The sequence below is a fragment of the Molothrus aeneus genome, chromosome 1, assembly GCF_037042795.1.
Source record: "Molothrus aeneus isolate 106 chromosome 1, BPBGC_Maene_1.0, whole genome shotgun sequence".
NCBI lineage: Eukaryota > Metazoa > Chordata > Aves > Passeriformes > Icteridae > Molothrus > Molothrus aeneus.
In genome coordinates, this window is record NC_089646.1 from 9,759,099 (window position 1) to 9,785,289 (window position 26,191).

Consider the following 26,191-nt stretch of genomic DNA (forward strand, 5'->3'; position numbering starts at 1 on the left):
CTAAATGTGAAAAACTTCCAGTCAGATGCATTTATCTCCCTATTTGAACGAGTCTTTGCCTGGGGTAATTAACTCTTTAATGATACTCACTCCAGAGTGAGGAAAGCTGCAGAGGATGACACAAAGCAGCCCAGGACACCCTGAGCAGTTCACTGAGAATTCACATAAGCTGGCATCTGCCTTCCCCACTGCTGTTCTCTGTGCCTTGCAGCCTTCCAGAGGACCTCCTGGGCTCAAGAGAAGGAAGAACAGGGAGCTGGGAAAGGGAGACATGCAACAGGGGCAAGAGGATATTCCCCATTCAGCCATGGAAAGATAAGAAATCGCTCAGTCCAACTTGGTAACTGCACCCCAGTTTGGATCCATGTTCCATATCCAGCTCTCTATTTTGCCTCTTAAGCTTTACTAGTAAGTGTTAGAGGGGAAGAAACTACTGGATACTCCCAAACTATGTGAAAGATTAGAGTTAGGAGATGTGGGCTGGCTTTTGATGAGCTATTTAACAAGTCCAAGTACCCTTTAGCATGAACAGATCAGTGATTTACTGTTCTTGCAGACAAGGAGCACATCAGCAAAGAAAAGACCACCAACCCACCAAGAGGTCATGCACAAATTGGATTTAAGTGTGTGCCCATCCTGGGCTCAGAGCTGCACCTCTGTCAGGGAGGGGCAGCCTCTCAGCAGCTTGACAGGTCACACTTTGGGCAGTAAGGGATGAAATATTAACAGTTCTAATTAAAGCAGAGCACTGATAGCTCAGCAGCCCTTCTGATGTAGTTTACTCTGACTTTAATTAAAGGGGTCTCACAGCTGCACGGCAATCTCCCACCTGCAGGAGAAAAAAATCCCCTTCCTTGCTGCTCCCATCTCAAACAAAACACCAGAAGTACATGTGACATGCAAGATGAAATTCAAGTAAAATTGCAGCACTGATAAATATAATCCTAAACTATGGGTTTGCCTAAGTGGTATGGGAAAAAAAACCATCTAATTTTTACAGAAAAATATAGAACAAAAATATCAGTAATATGTAATTTAGAATCCAGAGACAATTTACATCTCAAGTTATTAATAACAATTGCAGAGCACTGCGATTATCTTATTTGAAGTGGGTTTTGCAAAGCCCACTCCTGAAGATGGACATTGCTAGTTTGATTAATGTCAAAGTTAAATGGCATAGTCCATGGTTAGTGAAAAGAATGTAAATTCCCATATTGGTGCCTTTGGAGAATCTTCTGACATTATGGAGAAGCAGAGGGAAACATAGAGCTGGAATTTTTTGAAAGAAAACACATTTCTGGATTGATGACACATGACTCATATGAAGTACTGTCAGTAATAGAACAAAAAAACCCCACCCCAAACAAACATTAAGTGCAATGTACAAGAATAAAGAATGCACTAGTTACCATATAGATGGTTTGTACTGAGAGGGGTTGAAATACAAGCCCTGGTTGCTATGAGGAACATTTCATTTTTTTAATAAGTTCTGTTCAATTATCTCACATCACTGATACAAAGCCTTTGAAAAGTATTCTGAATTGATAAACCCCTCAGTTTAAAAAAAAATCTTATTTCTCCATCTGCACAGGGTTTCCCTCTCCTTCACCACCTTTCAAATAAGCTATCTCAATAATTCACACATTACAGAAAATCCACACACACTAATCTTTCTGAAGATGGCATTGTTAGGGCAATGTCTTGTATGGTTTAGGTATGTAAGTACCTGACATTTTCTGCATGAGAATTCACAGAAGGGCACACCAAATTACATTATGCAGACACACTATGCAAAAGTCTATGAACAACATGTTTTATTTTAAAAAATACAAATTAAAAGAGTAGTGCAGGATTAGATACATAAAACATAATGCTCTTCAATTTATCCACTAAAGGGCAGATTGACTTGAATGTTTTGTCCATGTGCAGAAAGAATGGAATCAAATTTATAACAAAATACTTCCTTTCTTGCACATACATTTGCTAAATCTCGAAGGCATATAGAGCTAACAAAAATCCTTTTGAAATGCATCACGAAGAAATCTTCTGCCCTCAATTTATGTTTTTCTGTTTGATGCATTTGAGATATTAACCCATGTTTGCTACCCCCTAAATTTGGTTGAAGCATGATTCCACCTACAACTCTTATTTACTGTGACTATTTGAGATATTGACATTATGATCTCTGAAATTAGAAGATAAAACCACAACAAACACTGGAAGGCCCATCTTTATGGTGGGATAAAATAACATTTACCAAAGACTACCAGAAATGAAATTACCTCAGAGCTTAACTCACTGTGTGGATTGAAAGAAGTTTAGATTTTTTGTACCAGACACAATCTAGATGCTCTGTGACTCACACACTCCTGCCTCATGCAAACTCACTCACATGGGAGCTACCTGTACTCATGTGAACCCCCAAAATAAACACCAGCACAAGGGGCACTGCCTGATTGCTGAATCAAAAGGTAGCCTGGGAATTTGTACTGCTCAATTCACCTTTAAATTGACAGAAATCCACCCAACAATGAAACCTGAGTGCCAAATGGGTGTCATGGAGTAGATGGAGCATGAAAGTCCCTGGGGTAGGGCTGAGCAAGCAGCACAGCTCTGTCCCCAGAGCATCACAGCTAAAGCAGCAAGTCCTATGACAACAAAGCCTTAATTCTTGCAGCTGGTGAGCTGCTGTGCCCACCCAGTGCTCTCCTGTCAGGGTATCTCAGCAGGCTTCCAGCCAGGTTCAAGCTGAAAGGGAGGAACTCCCTTGACAAGTTCTGCGTGCTGTAGATGTGACCTTACATACTCTGCACCAAATCCAGTGGTAGCTTCATCTGAAAATAATAACTACAGCCAATGAACATTTTCAATTGTCTGAGTAATAATGAAGCAAAGGCATTTTCTACCAGCTGCTAATGGCCTTTTCACTAACTATAATATTATAATACTAGAATATTATAATATTCAAGAATTTGGAAAACTAATTCAGAATGCAGAAACTGGAAAAGAGGCCAAACCAGTGCTTCCTGCAGTGATGGGACAGCATCAGGCCATGGCCTTTCCACAGATTCACAGCTTTATGGCAACAGGCAACACTACAGTCATCTCACTAGAGCTACTATTTCATTGATAATTTTCTGTAACTATCTTCTATTTTCTTTCTGAAAAATACAGTAGCTTTGAAACCTTTTAAGAACTACATCAGAGAAGGTGGCAGAGATTGTTAATTAGCATCCTGTACTTCAGAGTGTCAAAAACTAGATCAAGCAAAAGGAGCCTTCAGAGTCTGCTTTGATGGAAACTATTCATGACTTTATTTCCTAATCCTTCTTGTGAAACCACAGTGCAACAGGACTGTCCAGAATCTGACTCTACAGCATTCAATAATCTCTACTGCTTTAATGTCAGTTTATTTCAGAATTTCAGAGATTTGGCTTTCACTCTTAAACAAAAAAACCTTCAAAAAAGAAAAAAGGGGAAAAAAAAAAAGAAGAAAAGAAAGGACAATACACTGGCTTCTTTTATGTATAAGTTACTCCTTAATAAAATCAGGTTTTAGTTTCAGATGTTCCCAGCCATTCTTGATCTCCTTTGGAATGATCATATCCACTTCCCTACCCTTCAACTATCCACAACAGAGTCTCCTACGTGGATAATTTTTATCGTCAATTGATGTAACTTATTGCCTTCAGTTTTCATAAATAACTGCTGTATTTTCTCCTTCCTTCTGACACATCTCCATCCTATAGGTCAAAACATTTTCTTTGGTGTAGGAGAAGTTCTGGGTGGTCTCTCCTCAGCATTCACAATTAGTTCATCATAAACAAAAAAAAGTCAGCTCTACACATTAGGATACATGGCTTGTCTCCACACATAAAGGATAAAAACACCTGGGAAAAATGAAGGGTGGATGACCCCCAATAACCTGATTGATGGCAAGGGGCCCTGTGGTGGTTTGACAGGAAATGTGTTTTTTGGGATGCTGTGTTTTTGGCCAATGGATATTCAGACTTTAATATTGGCATTTAACCTGGCCATTGGGACATGGACACGCCTCTGAGAACACGGGGTTAAAAGCAGAGCTCTCCCCTGGGAGGCTCCTCTTGGGTTTCCGGCGGGAAAGAGTTCGGGTCTCTGCCCGGGCCCAGCTGCTGGCTGGGCAGGGGAAGGGGAAAGCCATGTGGCCGGGAGAGGTAGGCCTGAGCCCGGGGGTGGAAGGGTGGAAGAGAGAGAGAGAGAGAGACACCGGGAGCCATCGGGCAGCCACCCCTGAGAGACACAGAGAGAGAGAGAGGGAGAGCCGCTGCCTGGGACTGTAACCTTGAGACTGGATAAACATGGGCCTGCGCCGGCAGCACGGCTGGGACGGAGAAGAGGGGGGGTTCAGCCGGCTGCTTGTAGGAGCTTTTAACCCCTTTTTGGAGAATGAGAACTTTACAGAACATTGACCTTTCCTAGAAGATAGAGTGGAAGATGAGGAAGGAAATGGGCCAGTGTGAGAGAGGTCTGGCCGAGTGAGAGATAGTAGAAGAATAGAGAAGAATCCTAGTGGGAAGAGATGATGGAGTGGCTTTTGCTGGACTCTTTTTGTATAGCCATGGACAGAACCATGTTCCTTGTGACACAGAGACTGCATTCTAGGGGGAGGCAATGCCTCAGAACCAAGAGGGTTCAGTGTTGATGCCCCTCAGCCCCAGGGGGTGAAAAATATGGGGGGGACAGGTGTCCCAAAGGAGAGATTGTGGGGACAGGTGTCCCAAAGGAGAGACTGTGCCAGTGTCAAACCATGACAGGCCCCTGCCCTGGCTCCATCCAGGGCCATCACACTGAGCCATCAGCCATCATGTCCAGGAGTGGCACCCACCAGATGATTGATGGAAAAAGCTCTCTGGTCACCCTGAAAGGGGTTAACATCCGCAGGGGTGTGGGACTCCTTAAGGGATGCAGGACTCCTTCTGGGTGCCATCTTGTCATTGCCCAAGGCACACTATGGGATGTTTAGGAAAAAGGAACAGTCTGGAATGGCAGCATGTAATCAGCTGACCAATAGACCTGTCTGACCATGTCTCATGTCTGTCCTGTCTTCTCAACAAACTCCATTTCTAACGATTCTCCTGGGTGGGAAGCTCTGTTCTGTACCTTGTGTCCTGTGGTGCCTCCTGGCAGTACCTGCTCCACTTGGCAACTGCCTGGACATGGGGACACAAGACTTGGGGCATCTTTACCTCTGCCAGGCCACTGCATTCAGGAGCTCCCTGACACCACCAGCAGGAACCAAAGAGTGACAGTGAAGCCACAGCGATGGTAGAAATTGTGCAGCCTGGTGATCAGTGCTGACAGATCTACCAGGGTGTATCAGCTTCCCTTGCCTGAGAACATTTTGCTCATATGCCAATAAGTCTGTTACTCAAGGTTTCAGTGAATGATGTTTAAACACATTTTCTGTAGGCATATGCTAGTATATTGAACTATCTCATTATCTAAAGATGAATTTCATAGAAACATGATGATCTTCATCTGCCAAAAGTTGAGCACATTAACACCAATTCAATATATTTATAACTCCAACATGTGAATCTAGAAAATACTTTTATCCTAAGAAATGCAAGTGAATAGAGATCTACAGGATTGATGTCCACAACAGTGCTCTACAACCCCATTAAAAGCAACCTTCCATTTGCCATTTCTTGAGGTCAGCTGAGGTCTTTTCCCACACTAAAAATAAAGAAATTGTTGTTCCATTGTCCTGAAATGTCTACACCAACATGCTCACACAGAGGTAGATGAAGTAATATTAAATTTCTGTGAGCTCTACTCTCCCATTTGATAATTATAATGGAAAAAAATATAGAATGCACTTTAAAATTTGTATCAGCTCCATCATCTTCTATTTACTAATTATAATGTACTGAAGTACAGGGAGTAAATATTTGCAAGACAAACAGGAAACCTGCAGGAAAAATCACAGAAATGAACTCCAAACACATGGTATTTGGAAAAAAAGGTTGATTTTGAAGGGAAGGGTCTGAAAAAGAACTAAATCTTATTATCCAGTCAGTATTTGAGATTTTAAAAATACCAATCTATGTTTGATCTGGGAATTACTAGAAATTAATTAACTGCTCTTTTAAATAAGACTCCAGACTTGACACAGATCATTTATAATAACATTTCTATGGCACTTGCATCTTCTAATAATTGAAAAAATAATTAATCCTTTCCAGATACCTGTGTGATAAGGGAAATAGTGGTTTCTGTGTTAGATGTTGAAACTCTGTCATTATATTCTGCATAAACTGATAGGCTGAGGGTAAAAGTACATGTTGGATCTAAGACTTGAGCATGATACTAGCACTAGAATGCTCCCTTGCTAAATTATTTTTTCAAAAAATAAATCATAAGTCACATCAGATCACCAGACTGTGTATTTGCACCACACACAAGATGATTGCAATTTTCTAGGCTTTGTAGCCATGATTCTATTTGAGCTTTAAATGCGTCCTTCCAGAAAAAATTGCAATCTACACCAGATTCCTGCAGAATGGCCAAGAGGATGGAAATTGCAGCATCTCATTTAATATACTTAAATTAAAACAGATGAATCACAACTTGAAAACTCTCTTTTTCCCTCCATTGATCATGGAATGAGTTTAGGCTGATGTGCACCAATGCAGACATCTTTATATGGTCAAATGATTCCTGCTCCAGTGCTTATGGGGGTTTGTTTGTTGGGTTTTGGAGTTGTTTTGGTTTGGTTTTGGATTTTGTGGGGTTTCTTGTTGGTTAGTTTGGGGGTTTTTTGTGTATGTGTGTTTGTTGGCTTTTTAGGAGGATTTATTGTTTCTATTTTGCTATAAAGAGCCATGAAGAAGAGAATGAGCTGAAAGGTGAAATACTTTTCTGGGATCTGAGGCTTAGCTTTTAGTTTACGCTTTACCAAAAAATTATTGCATGAGCTCAGAAAATCTGTCTAATCTGTCTGTGAAGCAGGGGCATTAGCTCTTCCTTACTTTGTAATGGCTGCAGGTAAATGAATACACCAATGTTTGGGTAATATTCAGATACCATTTATCATTGCATAAGTATGCCAATAGAGAGGCAATTCTGTAGCTTCAAGGAGACATTCCTTTATCTATTATTCCAGAAATATTTTTATGAAAGTGTTAAAGCACAGCTGAATTACATTTTTATACATAGTCTCTTATATATGAAATATTAAATTTTACCTTTATTCAAATAGAATTTAAATGTATAAACTGCAGGAAGTTTTTTTACTTTTTGTCAAAATTCTGATGAGCTCCATTCAGTCCTGTATTTAAATCGGTATTAGATAAATAAAGGTGTTGCTCTTTTGAATTAAATTTCAAGTTTAAAATGTGCAATGACTAATTAATTTCTTACTAGTTAATCACAGTAACAATTATTTGCAGATAAGCTCAAAGTACCTTTTTGAGCACTCATGCACTCAGATTTTCTAAAATTAATAATAATTCTTTAAAATAATTATCACACATCTTAGTTCTTTTGGTCATCAATTACAAAGATTCAAACAATTGATTTTTTAGGCCAGCAAATATATGAATTTTTATTTTATATAATCTATATGATTATTACTTGCAGCTTCTCCCCTTTCAGCTCCATTGCACTGCTGAGCCACAACTCTCTGGCACTAACCCATCACTTTACCTGTTTCTTTTCCCCCTCATGATTCTAAAAAAGGCCTTTAACTTTATTTGTGCCTTCTTTGATGTAAAGATTCTGGGGTTTTTTCCCAGAAATCTTTACTATTATATGTATAAGAATACCTAAGACATTGAGATTTCTGTAATCACAATATCTGCACAAGAAGTCTACCACAAAAATGAATGTAACTAAAACACAAAGAAACAGTAACAACAGAAAATTCATTAAATTTCCTATACTATCTGATGTAATTTTCTTTCTCCCCTTGTGGGTCCTACCCACAAGGACCTGAATGTCACATTGGCCTGACAAAGACCTCAGCAGCAGGTAGGACCAGCCCTATCTGAAGCCCTCAGAAGCCAAGTCAGGAGGAAGGAGAAAAAGCAATTCCATGAATCTTTAAGCCTGAAGATTCATGAAATCTTCATGAGATTTCTGCAACAAGAAATACAGCCACAGCACAGGCATGATGGCAACTTCCTAATTCCTACAGCCTGTCCAGCAGGAAGTACATTTGGGTCAGGTTTCAAATAAATTCTCTTTCTGTGATGAGTAAAAAATTTTCTCGGTCAGATGAAAGCAGCACAATTAAAATCTCCCATAACTATTCAAATACAGGCACGCAGACCAGCAGCAAAAGCAGCAAGTTCTCCTTTAAAACCTTTGAGCAATACCAGCCACGTGTTGTCTTCCAAATCCAACAAAACCCTGAGCCTCAGTTTCTGTAGGAATGCCAACAGTGCAGTGGGTTTTCAGGGGTTTGGGTGCTCTGATATAAGAGGAGTTTATTCCAGCTGCAGTGGAGAAGGGCAGGGCAATCCACACATGATTTGAAGCCTCTGCATTTCTTGCCTCTGTAGCTAAGATAAACCAATTCTCATTAAAATGATGGTTATTGTTATTTTCCACATGGTTATTTGTTATTTTCCATACTTCATCCAGGTTTGGTAAAAAGGAATCGCAATGACTGATAACTCAGCATTGGGAACGGTAAAACTTTCATAAAGCCCTTCCATAAAGTGTGTGTGGGGAAGACTTAAACCAAACACAAAATCCCACTAGCTAATGCTTAAGTAACAAATGCCACCAAGTGCCCATTTCCTGAACAACTCCTTTCAGCTGAACTAAAGTGAAATGTTCTTTACAACTGTAACCCTCAGGAAACAGACACACCAAACTTCTGATTTGCTATTATTTATTTTGGGCAGAGTCACTATCAGCTGGCTAGATTACAGCCTGCAGCAGATACTGCCTGTATACTGAGAAATAATTCTAAGTTAGTGATGAACTTCAAGTGCTTCAAAAATCACCCAAAGAAGCTCTTGCAGTAAATGGTAGACACCATAGGAACTTTGGTCAATCACATTATTTAAGTTTACTAGTGTTATTTCTGTCACTGTTATATCAAGCCTCAAGCTGACAGTTGTTTGAGCAAGGGAAATAGGAAAAGAGTTACCTGCTTTAAGTTTTGTGGTGTTTTATTTTACATCTTTCTGCATAACTGTGTGTGTTGTATCTATTCAGTAATTTTGAAGCTCTGTAGTTTTATTTTGATAATACAAGTGGAAGACAGTAGGAAAACTGAAGACTGCAAGTTTGTAAAATCTATTAAGGTGAATATACAAAATAACACTTTCAGAGTATAAGGAATATTTTAAAACCTCGTTATCTTTTATCTTCCTTTGTTTTACATTTGGCCAGAGACCTGTGATCTCAGGCTTGGATCCTGAATCCATGCAGGAAGCCTGTCAAGAAGCACTAAATTTCTGCAAGATTCAGCTACACTTCACAGCATGTAAGGTATCAGAGCAACCAAAGCAGTGTTACATCTCCTGCTCCCCAGCAGCAGGAATGAAGTGACAGAGGTAAATATATACTTGAAAGAAAATTATTTTTATGAACGGCAAAGCCCAAAAGCTGCAGTTCTAAGTAGGGTAAAGTACCTCTGTCTTGTGCTTATTCTGATTAGGAAAGGACAAGAAAGTTTAAAAGATCAGATCTTGCTACAATTATTTAATGTAGGTTTTTAATCTACATATTAAGTACAAAAATAAAGTACCGATATTTTTTGAAGCTTGCAATTAAAGTGCACAAGGTAGCTATCTCCAATTTCAAGTGGTACAACCACATCAGAGGTAGCTCATTCAGTCACTTTTTTGCCTTCTCTTTTCAAATTTTTAAATTTTACAAGTTTTTTTCTGCTTCTTGGAGCAGTAAAAAGTCAAGAGCAGTTGCCTTTATTTGCTTAGGATAGGGAAACATCTCCAGGATCAGTTAAAATTCACAGCTGATCACTAGTTTTTAAAATAATTTTCCTTTTCTTTTCTTCTTTTTTTGACTTTCAATTATAGGTAACACATCTGACTCAATGTCTGTTGTTTCAAAATGCTCCTTAGTAAACAGAAGTGTACCACTTGCTCCTCTACATGCTTCACTTCCAGATTTTCTCCTCTTTATCCCACTCCCCCAGGCTTCAGAGTACCCATCTCCATGGCAACACTCGATAAGGTTGGTGGGTGGTGTTATCACAGCAGGCTTCCCCACAGAAGGTCTCAGCCATATGGATTATTTATGAACTTGCATGACAACACCAGACCCACTGAAACACTTCTTGAGCAAGTTTTTGTTGAAAGCCAGTGATTCAAAACAGAGCATCCTCACTGCAGCCAGAGCCCAGGAGGAGAGAGTGGAGGAAAAGCAGCACCAAGGTGGTCCCTGATCCCTCCTCAGAGCTGCCTGAAAGCTCCTCTTGCCCCAGATAAGATTTATGTGCCATAAATCACAAGTAGTGTATCTAATAAGTCAGTCAGAATCTGGGAAGTCGTGCTTCTGACAACAATAACAACCATGACTAAATGGTTGCTACAACTGGTGCTGTTGCCAGGAGTTGCTGTTGCAGATTTGGTACCCCTGAATTATTCTCTGAACTAAAGAAGTTTGGCTTTGCACTACAGTCTCTTCACCTGATACTTTTCCTAAAACTTCAGTATATTTTTTGGCAAATTTTGTATTTATACTGTATGCATTGAAATAGGACAGACACTTTCTTGTAAAGGATTTCTGTAACAGCAGCCTAGCTCTTTAAAATCAAAGAGTGCACTCTTTGCTTTTTGAGCAAAAGATACAGGGCCATAAAGGTCTGTTGCATGGAACCCCTTTGTGCAATAATTTTAATAAATTTATCAAGTTGCGTCTTAGAATGAGACAGATTTTCTCTAGGAAGGGGAAAAAATGCTTTAGTTCCCAAACAGGCATGTTTGTAGTTTTTGACATAGTCAATACTCAAGATTTATTGGCTGTGATTTATCTTGCCAGCTATCTGTACATTTATAAAGTATATATGAACCTTAACTAGTCACAGTAGGATTTCCTTATGATCAATAAGAAATAGGAAATGTTGATGCACAATTCATCAGACCCATTATTAAAATCTGCTCAAAGATTATATGAATTGCACCCTAAGCAGCATAAACACCAACAAGAATTCACAAGGTAGTTCAGCCAGGTTTTCAGAGAGTAGTTCAGATGCAGTTTCAGATCTGCCAATCAAAATGTTACCAGCTTTATCCCACTCTTCCTTCTTCATCACATGCAATCCATCCCTAATTAGGGTAAAATGCTCCAGATTTGATGAGCAGAAGCATTTACAATACTGAAGGTGATTAATTTTGAGAAAACTTAGTGCATTTATGATAATCAACTGGAGGAGGCAGTAAAAAACAATGCCTGGTCTTCAGACAGAGGGGAAATTTTAAAAAAATGAGAACTCAGGGAAAAAGGAATCCAAACTCACAGAATGTAAGAACCACATTAAAAATACTACCTTGACAGAAGCTTTGTCACTTGTCTTCCTTGGATACAAATTTTTAGATGCAGACTGGGAGAGAATTCTGAGATATTTAAGGTATTGCTGAAAAGACTTGGCCAAGTTCAAATTATTTTCCACATCATAATTTCTTTCATTATCTTCATTCTGTCCCAAGGTCCTGCACAGCAAAAGCAAGGAAAAGAAAGTTACTAGCCTGTCCAATGTACAAAGTGGCCAACTAAAAAAGCACTGCAAGCCACTGTAGTTCAATACATAACAGGAAAGTCACTCAAAAGCTTAGCAACCAGAAAAGTATAGAAAATTCAATGTTTCAGCAAAAGCAGTCAAAAAATCTTGCACTATTAACAATTTATTTCATGCATCAAAGTTAATGATTCTAGAGTAAATCAAATAAAATGTCACATCAAGGCAAAGCCATATTCAAAAGCAAAGAAAATGCCTGTAAAAAGAAAATGCACATGATTAGATTGCACCCCAAAGAAATATGAGATGGTTCTAAGATTTAAAAAACTTGCTGAATGATGATGAGATTCAATGCCAATTTGGCCCTGCATCAACATAAAGAATAGAAGAAAGACTACTGGATATGCAGAAATAATGGAGCAAGTAAACTCCAGTGAAAAGCTTGAAAAGGGAATAATGAGATGGAACAAATATCTCTTCTGATCTTCTCATGTGCCTGGGATTCACAGAATAGTGGTGTTTCCTGAGTGGTTTAGACAGATTTTGGTGACATTTGCAAAGAAAAGCTAGAAATGAGATTAAATGATGGCAGTGTGGAGGTGTTTATATGGGATTCAGAGTGCTGTGTGCAATGAATCTGAATTATTACCAGCTGTCCTCATCTATCTCAACAACACATAAATGGTGATGATAATTTAAATGTCAGCATCAGTAACTATTTCATTCCTTGTGCAAGAAAGCAGAGAGAAAGTTCCCAGCCCTCTTCCATCCCTGTGAGTGAAGCTGCTTGAGGGAAATCACCTTTTGGTGTCACCATTTCCTACTCACATGCCCACACACTTCTCCAGTGAAGAAGAATTCCAGGTGGAAGAGCTTTACAGCTCAGTGAATGAATTTGACTTTCAACATCTCTGTGCCACTGTAAATGAAATTTTATTCTACCAGCCCACATCTTGGCACTAATGTAGAGGCACAGCTTGAGAGAGCACCATTATATCGTTTTCCAAAGCTGGGGTTTAATTATATTACTTTAATCAAAAATTAACAGACTTCCTTCCATGCTCACAGTTGTACCAAAAGTGTGTCCCTACTAATTTAACACTAATAAATGTAATTAATAATCTAATTTACTGTGGTGGCACTGCAACCAACAGTGCTCACAGGTTTGCTCACCTTGAAACACCAGAAAAATCCTCCATTTCTCCCGAGTGTATAACAGCAGGTTCCCACCAGGGACACAAACTCCAGGAAAAAGAAGGGGTACTGCACAGAGCACTACAGCAAACCTGATATAATTTACCATCAGTCTTGCTTCCTCCTCATTCTGTTTGCATTTTTTTCTTATTCCAGAGCTCTCAATTCTGCCTTCTGATGGAGTGTGGACATGCAGGTAACATTATCCACCTTCTTTTCAGCTTAAAGACAAACCAAAACTATTCTGCAGTTTCAGAAAAACCTGAGCACTGTGCTTTCTGCTTCAGTAGAGATGAACTAAACCAAACGGGCTCTCTTCATAGGAAGGATCCCAGGTGCCAACATTCACCTTTCACCCTTTGATTAATTCCAACACCTATCTTCTGCTTTCTTCACTAATTTTAAAAGGAAGGGAAAATGAAAAGAAAAAAAAACAGACCAAATTCTGCCCCAGGGATTTCCACTGGAGCTAATGGGAACTGAATGGACAAAGGACAGGATTGAAGTTGGCCTTTCAAACCATTATTTACAATACATGGTCACTGTCACTGGTTGGTGAAGTAAAATCTGGGGTCAAAGATTTCACATTTTTCATATGGAGGCAATAATTGCACTCATATTTACATTCCACATTAGATGCAATATTTTATGCTATAAACATTTAAACAATTAAAATGTAGAAGACTACAAAGTTTTACATTTCATTTGATGACAACTTTATTGAGATACTATGAATACATCTGAAAGATTTTAAAAAATATTTGCAGTTCACCACTATATCACCTTGTTAACTCAGGAATGAAAATGCATTAACTGACCAATTATCGTAACTAAATTAAAGTATTTATTTTAAATATGACAAATCATATTGGAAAATGGATGAAAGAAATATATAAAAGCATTGGGTGAGTAGGATATATGACTGTCAGATGAGTTCTTTTTGTGCACTTATTTGGAAGTATTTTCAGTTTTCATTTGCTCTGAAAGATGACTTTGCATACAATGAACTTGAGAGTATAAAGAAAATACCACATATAATTATTTATATACAGAAATAATTATGTATTTCCTACAAACTCTAGCATTTTAGAAGCTTTTTTTGTGGAAATATCTAAATCACTGCACCTCTGCTATTTCTGGAATGTTCCCCAATTAATAGAAACCACACATTTTAGAATAAATTCCTCCCTTTTAAATGGTGAGAGTATCTTATTACCGACTTAATGATGGTTTATTATAGAAATAATACTATACCCCATTTCATACATTGAAGTTTGCTGGAAACGTTTGTGGTTTTGCCTAATTGCACCCATGAACACAACTGACATTTATTCCCTCTGTGCAGAGTGGACTTTTTTCCTTTATCTTGAGCCCTCTTTCAAGAGAGGTTTTTTTGAAATTTAATAAGGACCCAGGAAATACCACGTACACTCCAGTTAGCCAACAAAGAAAGAACTTTCATCTTGAAATCAAACTCCCAGTTTCAGCATTTTTTTTTTGAGATGAAATCCATGTCTTCTGTTTCATCAGATTTTATATGCACTAATTTAGCCTAAGTCAATTTACCTTTCAAGTGTCTGAGTCTATTTTCTTGCTCTCACCAGCTCTGTGGGGATTAATGACTCATTAGTATGACTTCATATTGTCTTATTACACACGTTACCCTTAATAAAAGGTCTTCCCGACATAATGTTTCTTTGATAATTAGATACTTACTCTAAGTTGCTTTTTAAATTATTTAATTATTATCTGATAAGATTTTAGCAAGCACACTGAGCACACTGAACATATAACACACTTGATCAGAATCTACAAGACACCAGATTTCCTACTGTTCTCTGACCTACAAAACACGTTGCAAATGGACAACCAGAAAAATCAATTAGTGCTTTAAACTGTTGGCACATAAGATAATGCTTTCAGAAGCACAGCTTGGTGACTGCAGAAAATCTATCCACAATAGGAACTGCTTTACGTGAACACATTTGAAATTCTGATGTTCTTGAAGTATCAATATACAAAATGTTGCATTTTTTTTCTAACACATATTTATAGTTAAAAATGTAAAACATCAACAACTTATTAAAACCAGGGATTCCTAAAAGTGAGCATTTGCTTTCAATCTAAACCTTAAATAACTTTTTATGTCTTCATATATTTTTATTTTTATATAACTACAAATTGAGAACACTGTAGGGTATGGCCTTGGTATCATGAAAATCTGGCCTATTTTGTCTTACTCTCATGAATAAAAATTTTAGGCACTCTCTTAAAAAAAAATCCCCAGAAGATATTGAAGATCATTTCTGATACCATCTACTGAGAGTAATCCATTCAATACTGACATTTTGTGTACCTAAGCAGTGAAAACATGTTTATGGATTCAACCACATGTTGTTATCACCTTTATGGTAATCTTTAGATCACTATCTTCTTTAGACATTAAGTTTCTACCTTACTGCACTTCTGAATAGTGCTGTGATTTTAAGAAATGCTTTTGAATCAGCAAACATGTGAAATACAGGGTCAAAGTCTCTGAATTAAATAAAAAAAAAAAAGTGAGGCAAATGCAGTTGAAGACACTGGGAAGTATCAATTACACAGCATTTTATTTCCAGAAAAAAAGTAATCCAGAAAAGAAATGGATCTGGAGTATATGCAAACCACATACTGCAGTTCATGAAGATCCAAATTCCAACATTCAATATTTTGCCCATCAAGGCTAGAAGCTCAAATTTATCCCACTATATGAAAGTTTTTTTAACAAAAAGCCCTTTCTTTCAATTTCACTAGTTTTGAGAATGTATTTCTTAAAACCACGTAAGAGAAAGCAAAATTTCTCATTTTTAATTGTTCTTAAAACTTCATTTTGGGGTTTGTGTGGTTGGGTTGCACTTAAAAGCCTGTAGGACAGAAGAGACCAGGTAAAAGAGTCTCTTTAGATGTTAACTATATATGAAGATAATATAATTGCAGGTTCAACCATATCACGCTACAGAATTACTGATGTGTCTTGCAACCAATTACTGCAAATTCACCCCTCAATACCTTTCAAGCCATGTCCCAACATTATTTTCTGTCATGGGAACTTGAAAGCATCTCTCCTTTCTGAAAAAATTTTGCAACTACCACTAGGAATCTATGGACTTCAATTCAATCATAGGTATGTTTTGGAAGAATTTGACTTTGAAAATACAATCAGTCACTCAGAACGTCATTCAATGCTCAGTCCAGAATAAAATATCTCCTGTAGTTGAGCTACTGTAAGTTTGCCTTTTTAAGCCAGTCATAGGTAGGGATGGCTGAACTGACACTAGACAGTGCATAAATTGAATGAAAGGCCTGATGTTTTGAATTCTGACACCTTAAATAATAATAGAAAGTGTATTTCCTTAACTTGATGATTAACAGAAGAACAAGGACCAGGGTTTTAATTCGTTCTGTCCCCTGAACACTGGTGGACACCTTTACTATAGATAGTGGCTTTTGAAATTTTTTTAAATTCTGCTTCTGGGCCAACCTCTTATAATTGGCAAACCTTTCCAAAAGCCAAGCAAAACCACTACAGAAGACTTACCTTCCTGTGTCAGATCCTTCAGATGCAAATACATCAGGGCGTCTGCTGTGGATTTTGTGAATGGTTGAGAGTTCCTGACCAATAACATGCTGGGTGTAATCATCTCGCCAGGTAAAACCTGATAAATAATGAAACAAACAAACAAAAATGGAGTGAAAAATAATTACTATTTAACAACTTGGAAGTTTGGCAAAAATGTGTCCTATATAAACAACATTAAAAAAAAAAGAAAAAAGAAGCCTCACTCGGTTGGAACCCACGAGTGAACTACAGAGTCTTCTCTTCTGTGTGAAATTCTGTCAATGAAATTTTGCTAATGAAACTTCCTTGCAATGGAAGGAAGACAGTAAATCATGCAAGGACATTTTGAAAGCCTTCGTTCTTAGCAGAATCTTAGCTAGTTGTAAACCAGTTTTAATAGATAAAAGGGGTTATTTTGGACAGCTATGTAAATCATCCCACTAGCTAGTGTCTGTTGAAAGGTTCTTCATGTCTTTCCCATTCACAGCACACTGCCCCCTCTGTTTTCCCCATGAAACATTAAGGTTTCAAACACTGAGGAGCAAGTACTGCAAGTTTTAGTATAACACACGTAGAGGTCAATTTAAGTGATATTTAAATGTTGCAACAAAGAACTTTTCAGCAAGGGGTGAGCACAACTATGTAGGCAAATGACAGTGATGACTCGTTAAGTACATGCACTTCCAATCTCTCAATAATTACACCTGAAATAATGATATAATCCCAAACAAAATTGTTACCTGATTTGTAACACCTGACAAATTTTTTACTTTGTTACCTGATTTTTTATGTTACAGTAACACTTTAGAGCATCAAATTTGCCGATACAATTCTCTGTAAATATCTAATAACTAAATATCACACAACTGAAGAGAATTTCTGCTGTTTTGCCCTGTGCAGCCCAATACCAAAATGCAGCCCAATACCCCAAAGTCTCTCAATGAATATTGATAGAAGTTCCAGATGTGCTTATCCTGAAAATCTCTTCCTGTAAGAAACCACCTAAAGAGAAATCCTCTCTAGCACCAGATGCAGGCAGTCAGATCTGGCTGGTAGAAGCAGGAAGAGAAGTTGCTACAATTTGGAAGGAGGATTTCTGGTTCAGTCCCTGTTCTGTGTACAAATTATAAACTTCACCACCATCTGGAGTCAACATGAGGTTTTTTGGTGGAGGCAGACCCTTGGGATGAAGATAAAGCATCCTCAGCCTCAGGCGAACTCAGAACTTGGCCATCTCACTACCTGGGACAGGTGCTTTACCATTGGGCTCTTCAGATTTTTCCACTGCATTGAAGCAGAATTATTTATCTATTTACTAAATTCTAGAATTAAAAAGGAAGCCTTAATAGCATATTTCTCTGTTATGCCAAAGGAGGCAATTATGAGAGTGCAGAAGTAAAAATTACTTTAATATTTAGCAAATTTTCATCCTAGAGAGGAGATACTTAAATAAGTTCAGTATATGCTTATACAGGGCTAGGAAGCATTAAAACTATGCTGTTGTCTTGGATTTAGACAAGATTTGGGGGGAAAAAAGAAAGGTCCCATTTGGGCAAGATTTAGGTGGAACCAATGTAAGCATGCATGAAGGCTTTAACAAACAAAAAAAGCTTTCTGAAGTTCCACTTGTGATCCTCCTTTCTCCTTTCCTTAAATAAAAATGTTACTCAAGTTTATTGAGGAAACACTTCACCTGAAGCCATATTAGATGTTACTGGCAACAGTAAATTACTCCAGACACTTGGGAGGGGAAAGAATATCTGTCTCTCTCTAATCTGGTTTTATTTCTGATTCATCCTTTTCAAATGCAAATATCACCTTTTCAAAGATGCCATGTAAGAAGATGGATTCAAATAGTTTCAAAAATCTAAATCTAAGGCTGCTCAGAACATGTTTTTATGCGAACACACATAAATGATTCACTATGCACCTATGATTACTTTGATGTAGTGTAATTAAAATTATTTTTAAAACAAAGTTGAGATATATTCCATACCTATTTATATATGTATATATATATGTTCAACTTTACTTCTCTGTTGTCTAGCACTACACATTTCTGTTTCTCATGAAGGAGAAAAAATGAAGATAACTTTGAATTTTAGGAGAATGTGCAACAGAGAAAGTTCAGCTAGAATACATATATTGTAAAATCATTAGCATAGCCTTAAAACTACTAATTCATGAACCATGAGTCCAAAATTACTACAGTTTTACTCTCTAAGCCAATACCAACCCTATTAAAGTCTAAAAAATACACAATAAATTACATAAACTTTGAAGAAAAATACATTTAATTATTCTGAAGAGCTTTTTTCAAATCAAAGAAAGAAGAGGTCATCCATGGTACCTGCATACAAATAAGAAATTAATCTCTGAATCCTGGGAAATACAGAGTTTTGTGCCTACAAACCCCAATGTTTTCAGTATAAGAGCATATGAAGCCTGTTCTCACTAGTCAAGAGAATGGTATGTCTGTTGTTATCTTCAATGCATTTTTTTTTTCCTAGTGCTGCACTATTTTAACATCTTTTCCTAATGCATTTCAAACCAATCCATAACTGGATGTCCATAACTCTCTGTTTCTATTGTCTCATATTGTCCTAATTCTCATTGTCCAAATTATTATTACTGTAATTATATTACTACTGGACTGTCATCCTTAATGCTGTAAAAAATGTAACTATGGCACTAAAAAAGAGTAAATAGATGAAAGAAAAACAGACCACTTGTTACAGAGCTAGAAAGAACTAGAGTTAAGGGAATATGCTCTCCTCAGCTGTATCTCCAGCACTTTTAACTCACTTCAGTGTTAGGACAAGACAAGGATGAAAAACACAAATTTCAACTAATTCAAAAATCCCCTTGCCAGTAATTCAATATTTCTGTCTCTTATGCAACGATCTCAGGAACTGCAGCCTGCCTAAAGTTAACCTCATGCCAATCATTTTCCAGCATTGTTTCAGTTTCAAAAAAACATCTCCCACACACTGAGCCAAATAAAACACCGCACGCAAGAGCCATAATGCCAGGCTGACAGCCGCAATCAGAATTTAGGGTTGAGAAGGAGCATATGACGCCGTATGGCAATTTCCTGTTCCCTTTGTCCTTTGTCCCTGTGCCGTCACAGCCCCGGCCTGGCCACCCAATTACTGCGATTTGTGTCCAGCGGCTGAGCAGGATCACAGCGGAGCTGAGCAGGATCACACGGAGCCCTTGTGCGCGCGTTATTTCCATGTCACTGCCGGGGAGCGGCGTGGGGGATGCCCAGCCCCTGATTATCCATCCCCCCCGTGGCTGCAAGGCCCAGGCCCTGCTCTCCCAGCCCAAATTCCCACAGAGGGACAATGCCAAGGGAAGAGAAGGAGTCTGGCGGACACCGGAATGACGCAAACACCGCGACAACGGCAGCAGACACAAAACTGCTCTCAGTTGAAGGTCATTGATAGTAGTGAGACCCCACTGTGAAAAATGCCAATCACTTGTTTTTAAGATTTTAAAAGTTTAATAGTAATAAAATGGTTATAAAAATAGTAATACAATAAGAGTAATAATAATTTGGACAATTTGGATTAGGACAATATGAGACAATTTGAATTAGGACAATATGAGACAATAGAAACAAAGAGTTATGGATGTCCGGGTACCTTTTTCTGGGCAGCATAAGCCCGAAAAAAGGACACATGTTAACAGAAGATTAACCCTTAAAAACAATAACCTGTTGAATATTCATACACCTCATACATGACACATAAATTCCATTCAAACACAGGATTCTGTCTGGTCATCCTCAACTCTTCCTCTTAATCCTGACAGCATCTCCAATCCTGAGCGAGGTGGGAAGTTCATTTCTCCTGATAATGGGGCAATAAATTCTCTTTCTCTGAAAGATTTAGGTGTCCTGTGACTGATATCTCAGTGTGAGTCCTTTCTTTAGAAAGAAAGTATCTTACATAGCATAGTTTCTATTATAACATTTTGTTATAACCTAAAACTATATTTAACACACTACTTAAGAGAATTAATACAGCATAGCTTTCTAACACAACACATATAATATTCATTTTAATATTTGGGAAAAGCCAATCATAAAATATGCATTTTTCACACCATGAAAAACAGCACCATCGGTACAAGTTTTCCCTACATTCCCTACACCATTTTCAGTGGTGTCAGCCCAATGTTTAATTTTTTAGAAAATTTAATTGGAACTCCATAAACCAAATGTATGTGAAAAGGGAATGCCAGTATAAAGAGAGTGAAGACATTAATACCTTTATCAAACCCAACTGGAAGGTCAAATCTAATGGAGGTCATCTGGATATAACTCAGTCTTTCATACCATCAGGTATCTCCCCAGGTCTTCTATTTCCACATCACAGTCTATTACTATTATTGTTATTATTAGTAGTAGTAGTAGTAGTATTACCCACAACTACAAAAATAATCAAATTGTTTAGGTCCCCATTATATTCCCATTATTATACAAAATGGCTGTGTCAACAGCATGTACTCTTCTAAGAATTATTAGCTGAAATCAAATCAAAAGCAAGCAGTTTTAATAGTGAAGAAAACAGTTTCAGAGATTCACAGTGGTGAAGAGGTTAGCTTCTGTCTACAAAATTGAAATAAAAATTATTTTCAAATTCAACATAAAATGTCACTTAACCTGCTTAATTGCCTTTGCTGCTATAGCAGTTACAGAGAATTATTGAAAAATACTCAAAATTCAAGTATCTATTTCCTTCTCCCAGCTGATCCATTTTTCTAAGCAATTGCATTTTTTGTGTGGTTTTGACTCTGTTTTCCATCTTAGAGAAACTTGATGTCTCCCCAAATACACCTGACCACATCTTCAATGCACGTAAATTATAACAGCAGCTTTTGAAAACATTTATCTGCTACTTCTCTGTTTAAACTTATTCTAGTTCAGACTTATACAAATTAATTTCCCTCCCTCTGAAGGCCTAAGTAAGAAAAATAAAAGTTTTTTTTAACAGTTTGGAGGAGTTCTGGTGTAAATCAGAAGAGCTCAATATAAGTCCTTTAATGAAACAACACTTCTCACCACCCTGAGATTTGGCTGTGCAAATCTTCCTGCTGCTGCTCCTGACCCTTTTCCTGACCAGCATGGCTGATGCTGAATAGGGCTCAGCAGGAAAGTCCAGCAGAACCTTTATCTGACTCCTCCAGCTCTGGAACCAATCAAAATCTAAAATTATTAGTTCTTCATCAATATATTATCAACAAAATTATTTTTACATACCAAATTCACTGAAAATGACAGGAGATTATTTGAAATTTACGGAAACCTATATTCAAAAACTTGATCCTTTTTTGTCAGGAAATTCCCCTTTATAAAGGCCCAAAACCCTCAGAATTATTCAATATTAAAGACAGGATATGCACTATTTCTGAGTCATGACATTATTTTTTCTCCAGTTTTTGGTAATGTTAGGCATTTTGTCCCTATATTGTAGATTAAAAATATTTTTTTTTTCTCTAAGCTACCTTCAACTGCTACTTCATTTCAGCCAGGAAACTCTCAGCTGTAGAGCTCAGAGACTTTCATCCCCCATGCCATGTGTTGCAAATTGTTAATGCCTACTTTAGCTGTCAGAACGCCTGTGGAATTGGGAATGATTTGCTTTCTTCCCTATTTTCACAACAGACAGGTCAGGGTAAGGTACAGACAACAGCCTTCCTGCAGGCTGCCTTTCCACATCCTCCAGAGGAGCCGCTCCGTTCTCATTCCACACCTCCCTTCTCAGAGCTCAAGGACATACCCAATAACGTTCACCTATCTGAGCTCTGCCTAAGCCAAAATTGCAGATTTAATGCTGAGGTTGCTGTGTACAACAAAATTATGTCTTTCAATTGCTATTGCTGTATTTCCTATCTAAGATCCCAGCCAAAAGATAAAATCCTGGTGTTTGCTCTTAAAATAAAACTTCACCCAAAAGCAATTTTGTAATACAACTTGAAATGACAAATTAATGGCAAAAATAGAAATAGAGAAGTTAAACGTAGCTCTTACACCACAACCTTTTAATTTCCTCATTTCTTTGTATTGGAATATTCATTTCTAGTGAAAATTTTGACTAAGACTTTTTTTACAAAACTGGAAGAAAGTCTGCCAAAGCACTTTGTATTATACTTCCAGAAAAACTTATTTTAATTGAATGGTTTTGCTCTGGTCTAACTTTGTGTTTGCATTCTAGATGACAAGAAAATCTGGTTCAGAATTTATTTGAAGAAATGAATGGGGGTTATAAGCAGTTATCAGAACTCTTGTCCAGTCCATCTCAGCTGGAGCTGTGGTCATCCTCTCCTGAAAGTCCTCCAAAGCTTTTTTTGTTTCATTCCCTTTTCCACTGCCAGGTACCAGGTTTGCATTGGTGACTTTTTTGCCTTCTTTTGGAGTGTCTAATGAGACCTTTCTTATATGGAAGAATTTCATTTGCTGCACTCAGCAGCAACTCACTCACAGGCAAAGAGCTTCTGTTTGAATGAACAGATGAAAGGGCTGCCTAAGGATTACAGTCTCAATTTTTCATATATTGTTTTATTATACATAAAAGTGATAATCTCCATAGAATTAAATTACAACCATGATCTGCTTACAGTCCTGATTTTAATTTACTCTAAGCAACTCTCCCAGAAGGTAGAGGGAAGGCTTTTCCCTTCAGTTTTTGAAATTTTTCTATTATTTGAAAAAGCCAAATGAGTGCTTCATTTGCCAAGGAGATTATAAAACACTCTCACAGGACTCAGTATGTAATGTTTCCTTACCTTTATTTCAGCTCTTGCAGAGAGCTACAAATAATTGGGTTTCTACAAGAGAAAGTTTCTAAGTGTTACATAAGACTTCTCTGCCACTGGAGCTGATAGAAATAAAAGACTAATATGATAATGCAAAATATATCTCCAGACTTCCACACAAAGCGGGTTACTTTCCAAAGACTACAACAGAATGGATACCTGATTCCCAAATCCTTGAGATGAATCCCATGCTATTCACCACGTCACAGAAACCTTCCCACAAACTATTGACCCTCAACCCAAAACTTTTCATTCCATTCACAGGAATGCTTTCTAGGAAGGGAGGTTATCTTGCATTGTTATAACTCTATATTAATGTTCAACTTCAATTTAACTCATGGCCAATCCCATCTTTGACTTCAATATCTTCCTGCCCTGTCTAGGCTGTGACATACATATTAAAAAAACAATCAACTCTAATACATGGTGAGAAAAGGTGAACCTCCTTGTCTCCCATTTCCTTCTGTCCCTGGACTACACACAGACATTTCCTCTGTGCTGTCAGCCCAAGGAGTTTTCATGAACATGAGGAAATATTCACAGGCACTCAAAATAGTGACACTAAAATGAAGATGAGACTACTTTGCTTGTTTCACCGAGCTTTGAACCCAAATGCGGTAGCTGGCACTCACACCAAGATGTGTGTAACTATTCCAAATTTAACACAAAAAGGTCTGATGTTAGTTTGACACTGCAAAACTCTTTAATACATTAATCTTCTTCAATCTCCTTTTAGAGTAAGAAGTGATGATCTTTTTTTTTCTGTCAAAATTACTTTCATTTTTCTGTTCCTTTCTCTTTCCATCTTATTCTTTCCTTCCAAGATGTCTTACAGCACTCTACATTTTCCTTCAAACTCAAAGTTTTTCTCAAACTCAGGATCTCTTTAAGTATACATAAATTGGTTGTAATGCTACACTGTACAATGCTAAGAATGGAGATTTTGTCCAAATAGTAGCTATCAATTCATTTTAAATCAGCAGGTTTTCCTTCTCATTTTATTTTATGCAATTCATTTCATGCTATCAGTAGGATGACAGCCTTATTGTCACAAAAAATATAGTTCCTGGGAAAGGACTTTTGAAGTGTCTTCAGTCTGGGAATTAAAACATCACCTGTAACAAGGTAAAATTGGTTGAAAATGTGCTGGCACTTAAATCAGTACAGAAAATTAAGTGGATATACAGGTTACACTTACTGTGGCAAATTCATCTCAGACCTACAGTTCTTCATGCATTTTTAAATGCTTATGAGCAGAACTGTTCTTTCAGCTCCACACAGTGGCTCTCAGCCCCATTTTATGTGACTGTTGGACTCTCTTTGATGTTTGTGAAAAATAAATTTTCGGCTGTCAGAGCAGAGCTCTCAGCTGCACGTGCAGAGCCAATACCAGGGGTGCCACCCCAGGCTGGACAGCGAGGGCTGCAGCTGCCAGGGCACCTCCACCTCTGGTTCTGAACAAAATTCCCTCTGACCAAAGTACAGACAATGCACCAGCAGCACAGAGGGAGGGTTACAATGAGCCAGAGCAAAGGCTTCTCCAGGACACTCCCATCAGGAAACTCAATATTCCTGAAAACCTTGCCCTAGGAAGGGTCTTAGGTCTGCTACTCATCACACTCTGTGCTGCATTATGACAAATACAAATTAAAGCAGGTAAAAGGTAATTTGTTTATACTAAAGGGGTGGAAGAAACTCTACACAGTTTGTGCAGAACCATATCTTCCATTTTCCACTTTTAAGCCATTTCTCTGAGACTGTAAATTCCTCCTGGGAGAGGCCATATATTGCATACATTTGCAGAGTCTCTTTCTGCAGCAATAACAATAACAATAATTGTTACTGTTGTTATTATTATTATTAATAAAAGACCAGCAGTTGCAGAAGAGAGGGTTCCCTTAGGACCTTTGTAAGGATCTCGGTGGCTGAAAGTTCAGAGTTTTCCAGGGAACTGAGCTAGCCAAGTCAGTTTGCCTGCAGCAAAGATGAACAATCTGCAGGTCATGCTATTCCCCAAAATCGGATTAGAGCTCCCCAGGTTTCATTTTGAAATCACGCCGTGTAGAGAAAATACACACACTGAATTTGTGAAACCCTGAAAGGCATTTTCAGCCAGAGGAGTATTTGAATTATTTTCTTTTTTATTTTCTTGTGCACATACAATTTTTGGGTATTGATCCTCTAACCAGCTGCAATGGAGGGTGCAATTACTGTACATTGAATGACAGAGAAGTTTTTAATTAAAGCCCTTTTAGTCTTTGCATCTCAGAGCTCTGATTTACAACTCAATTCCAATAAAATATACTGTACCACTTGTGAGCCAAGGTAAAGTGTCTGCCCATATATTAAGCTGGTGTCTATGGGTAAAAATTCTCTCATTTGATTATTTTAGCCAACAATGAAAAAGATTTCATGAGGGAATCTCTGACTGACATGATTTCCAACATGGTGTTCATTTTCCCTCCCTTCTTTCATGCAGCTAATACCTCAGTAAGCTTTAATTATATTTTTAGACAATTCATATAGTGCTGATTCATGGTATCCCACTGATGCTTTGTCAGCTGCACACACTATTGTTTCTTTTCTGCTTTCTGGGTTTGATCTCTCTGAAAACTTAAAATATGCTATGATAAAGCTGTGACTCAGTTTTACCACAGTATACCACAATGCTACTAAAAAGTTTTTTTAAAAAGGCTATCAATGAATTAAAATATTTGCACTAGAAGAACTGGCACAAGCTCATCAGATATGAACTTAAAACCCCTAAAATCTAAGTCTTCATGCGGACAGTATTTGTTGGCATCTATTCATAACACATCACTCCATTCAAAAAGATTTGTCAAGTTTTTTGCTCATAACTCTAAAGAGCAGCTAGGTTTAAA

At 37.7% G+C, this 26,191-nt stretch overlaps 1 protein-coding gene across 1 annotated transcript in view; it reads right to left on the reverse strand.

Annotated features, from left to right (window-relative positions):
* The window catches only part of PTPRN2 (protein tyrosine phosphatase receptor type N2), a 636,053-nt gene that overhangs the window by 397,031 nt on the left and 212,831 nt on the right, over nt 1–26,191 (reverse strand). The window contains exons 4-5 of the mRNA XM_066551162.1: nt 16,467–16,584; nt 11,507–11,669 (exon numbers count right to left, since the gene is read on the reverse strand). Coding sequence (XP_066407259.1) covers nt 11,507–11,669; nt 16,467–16,584 — 281 coding nt within the window. The remainder of the gene's footprint in view (nt 1–11,506; nt 11,670–16,466; nt 16,585–26,191) is intronic.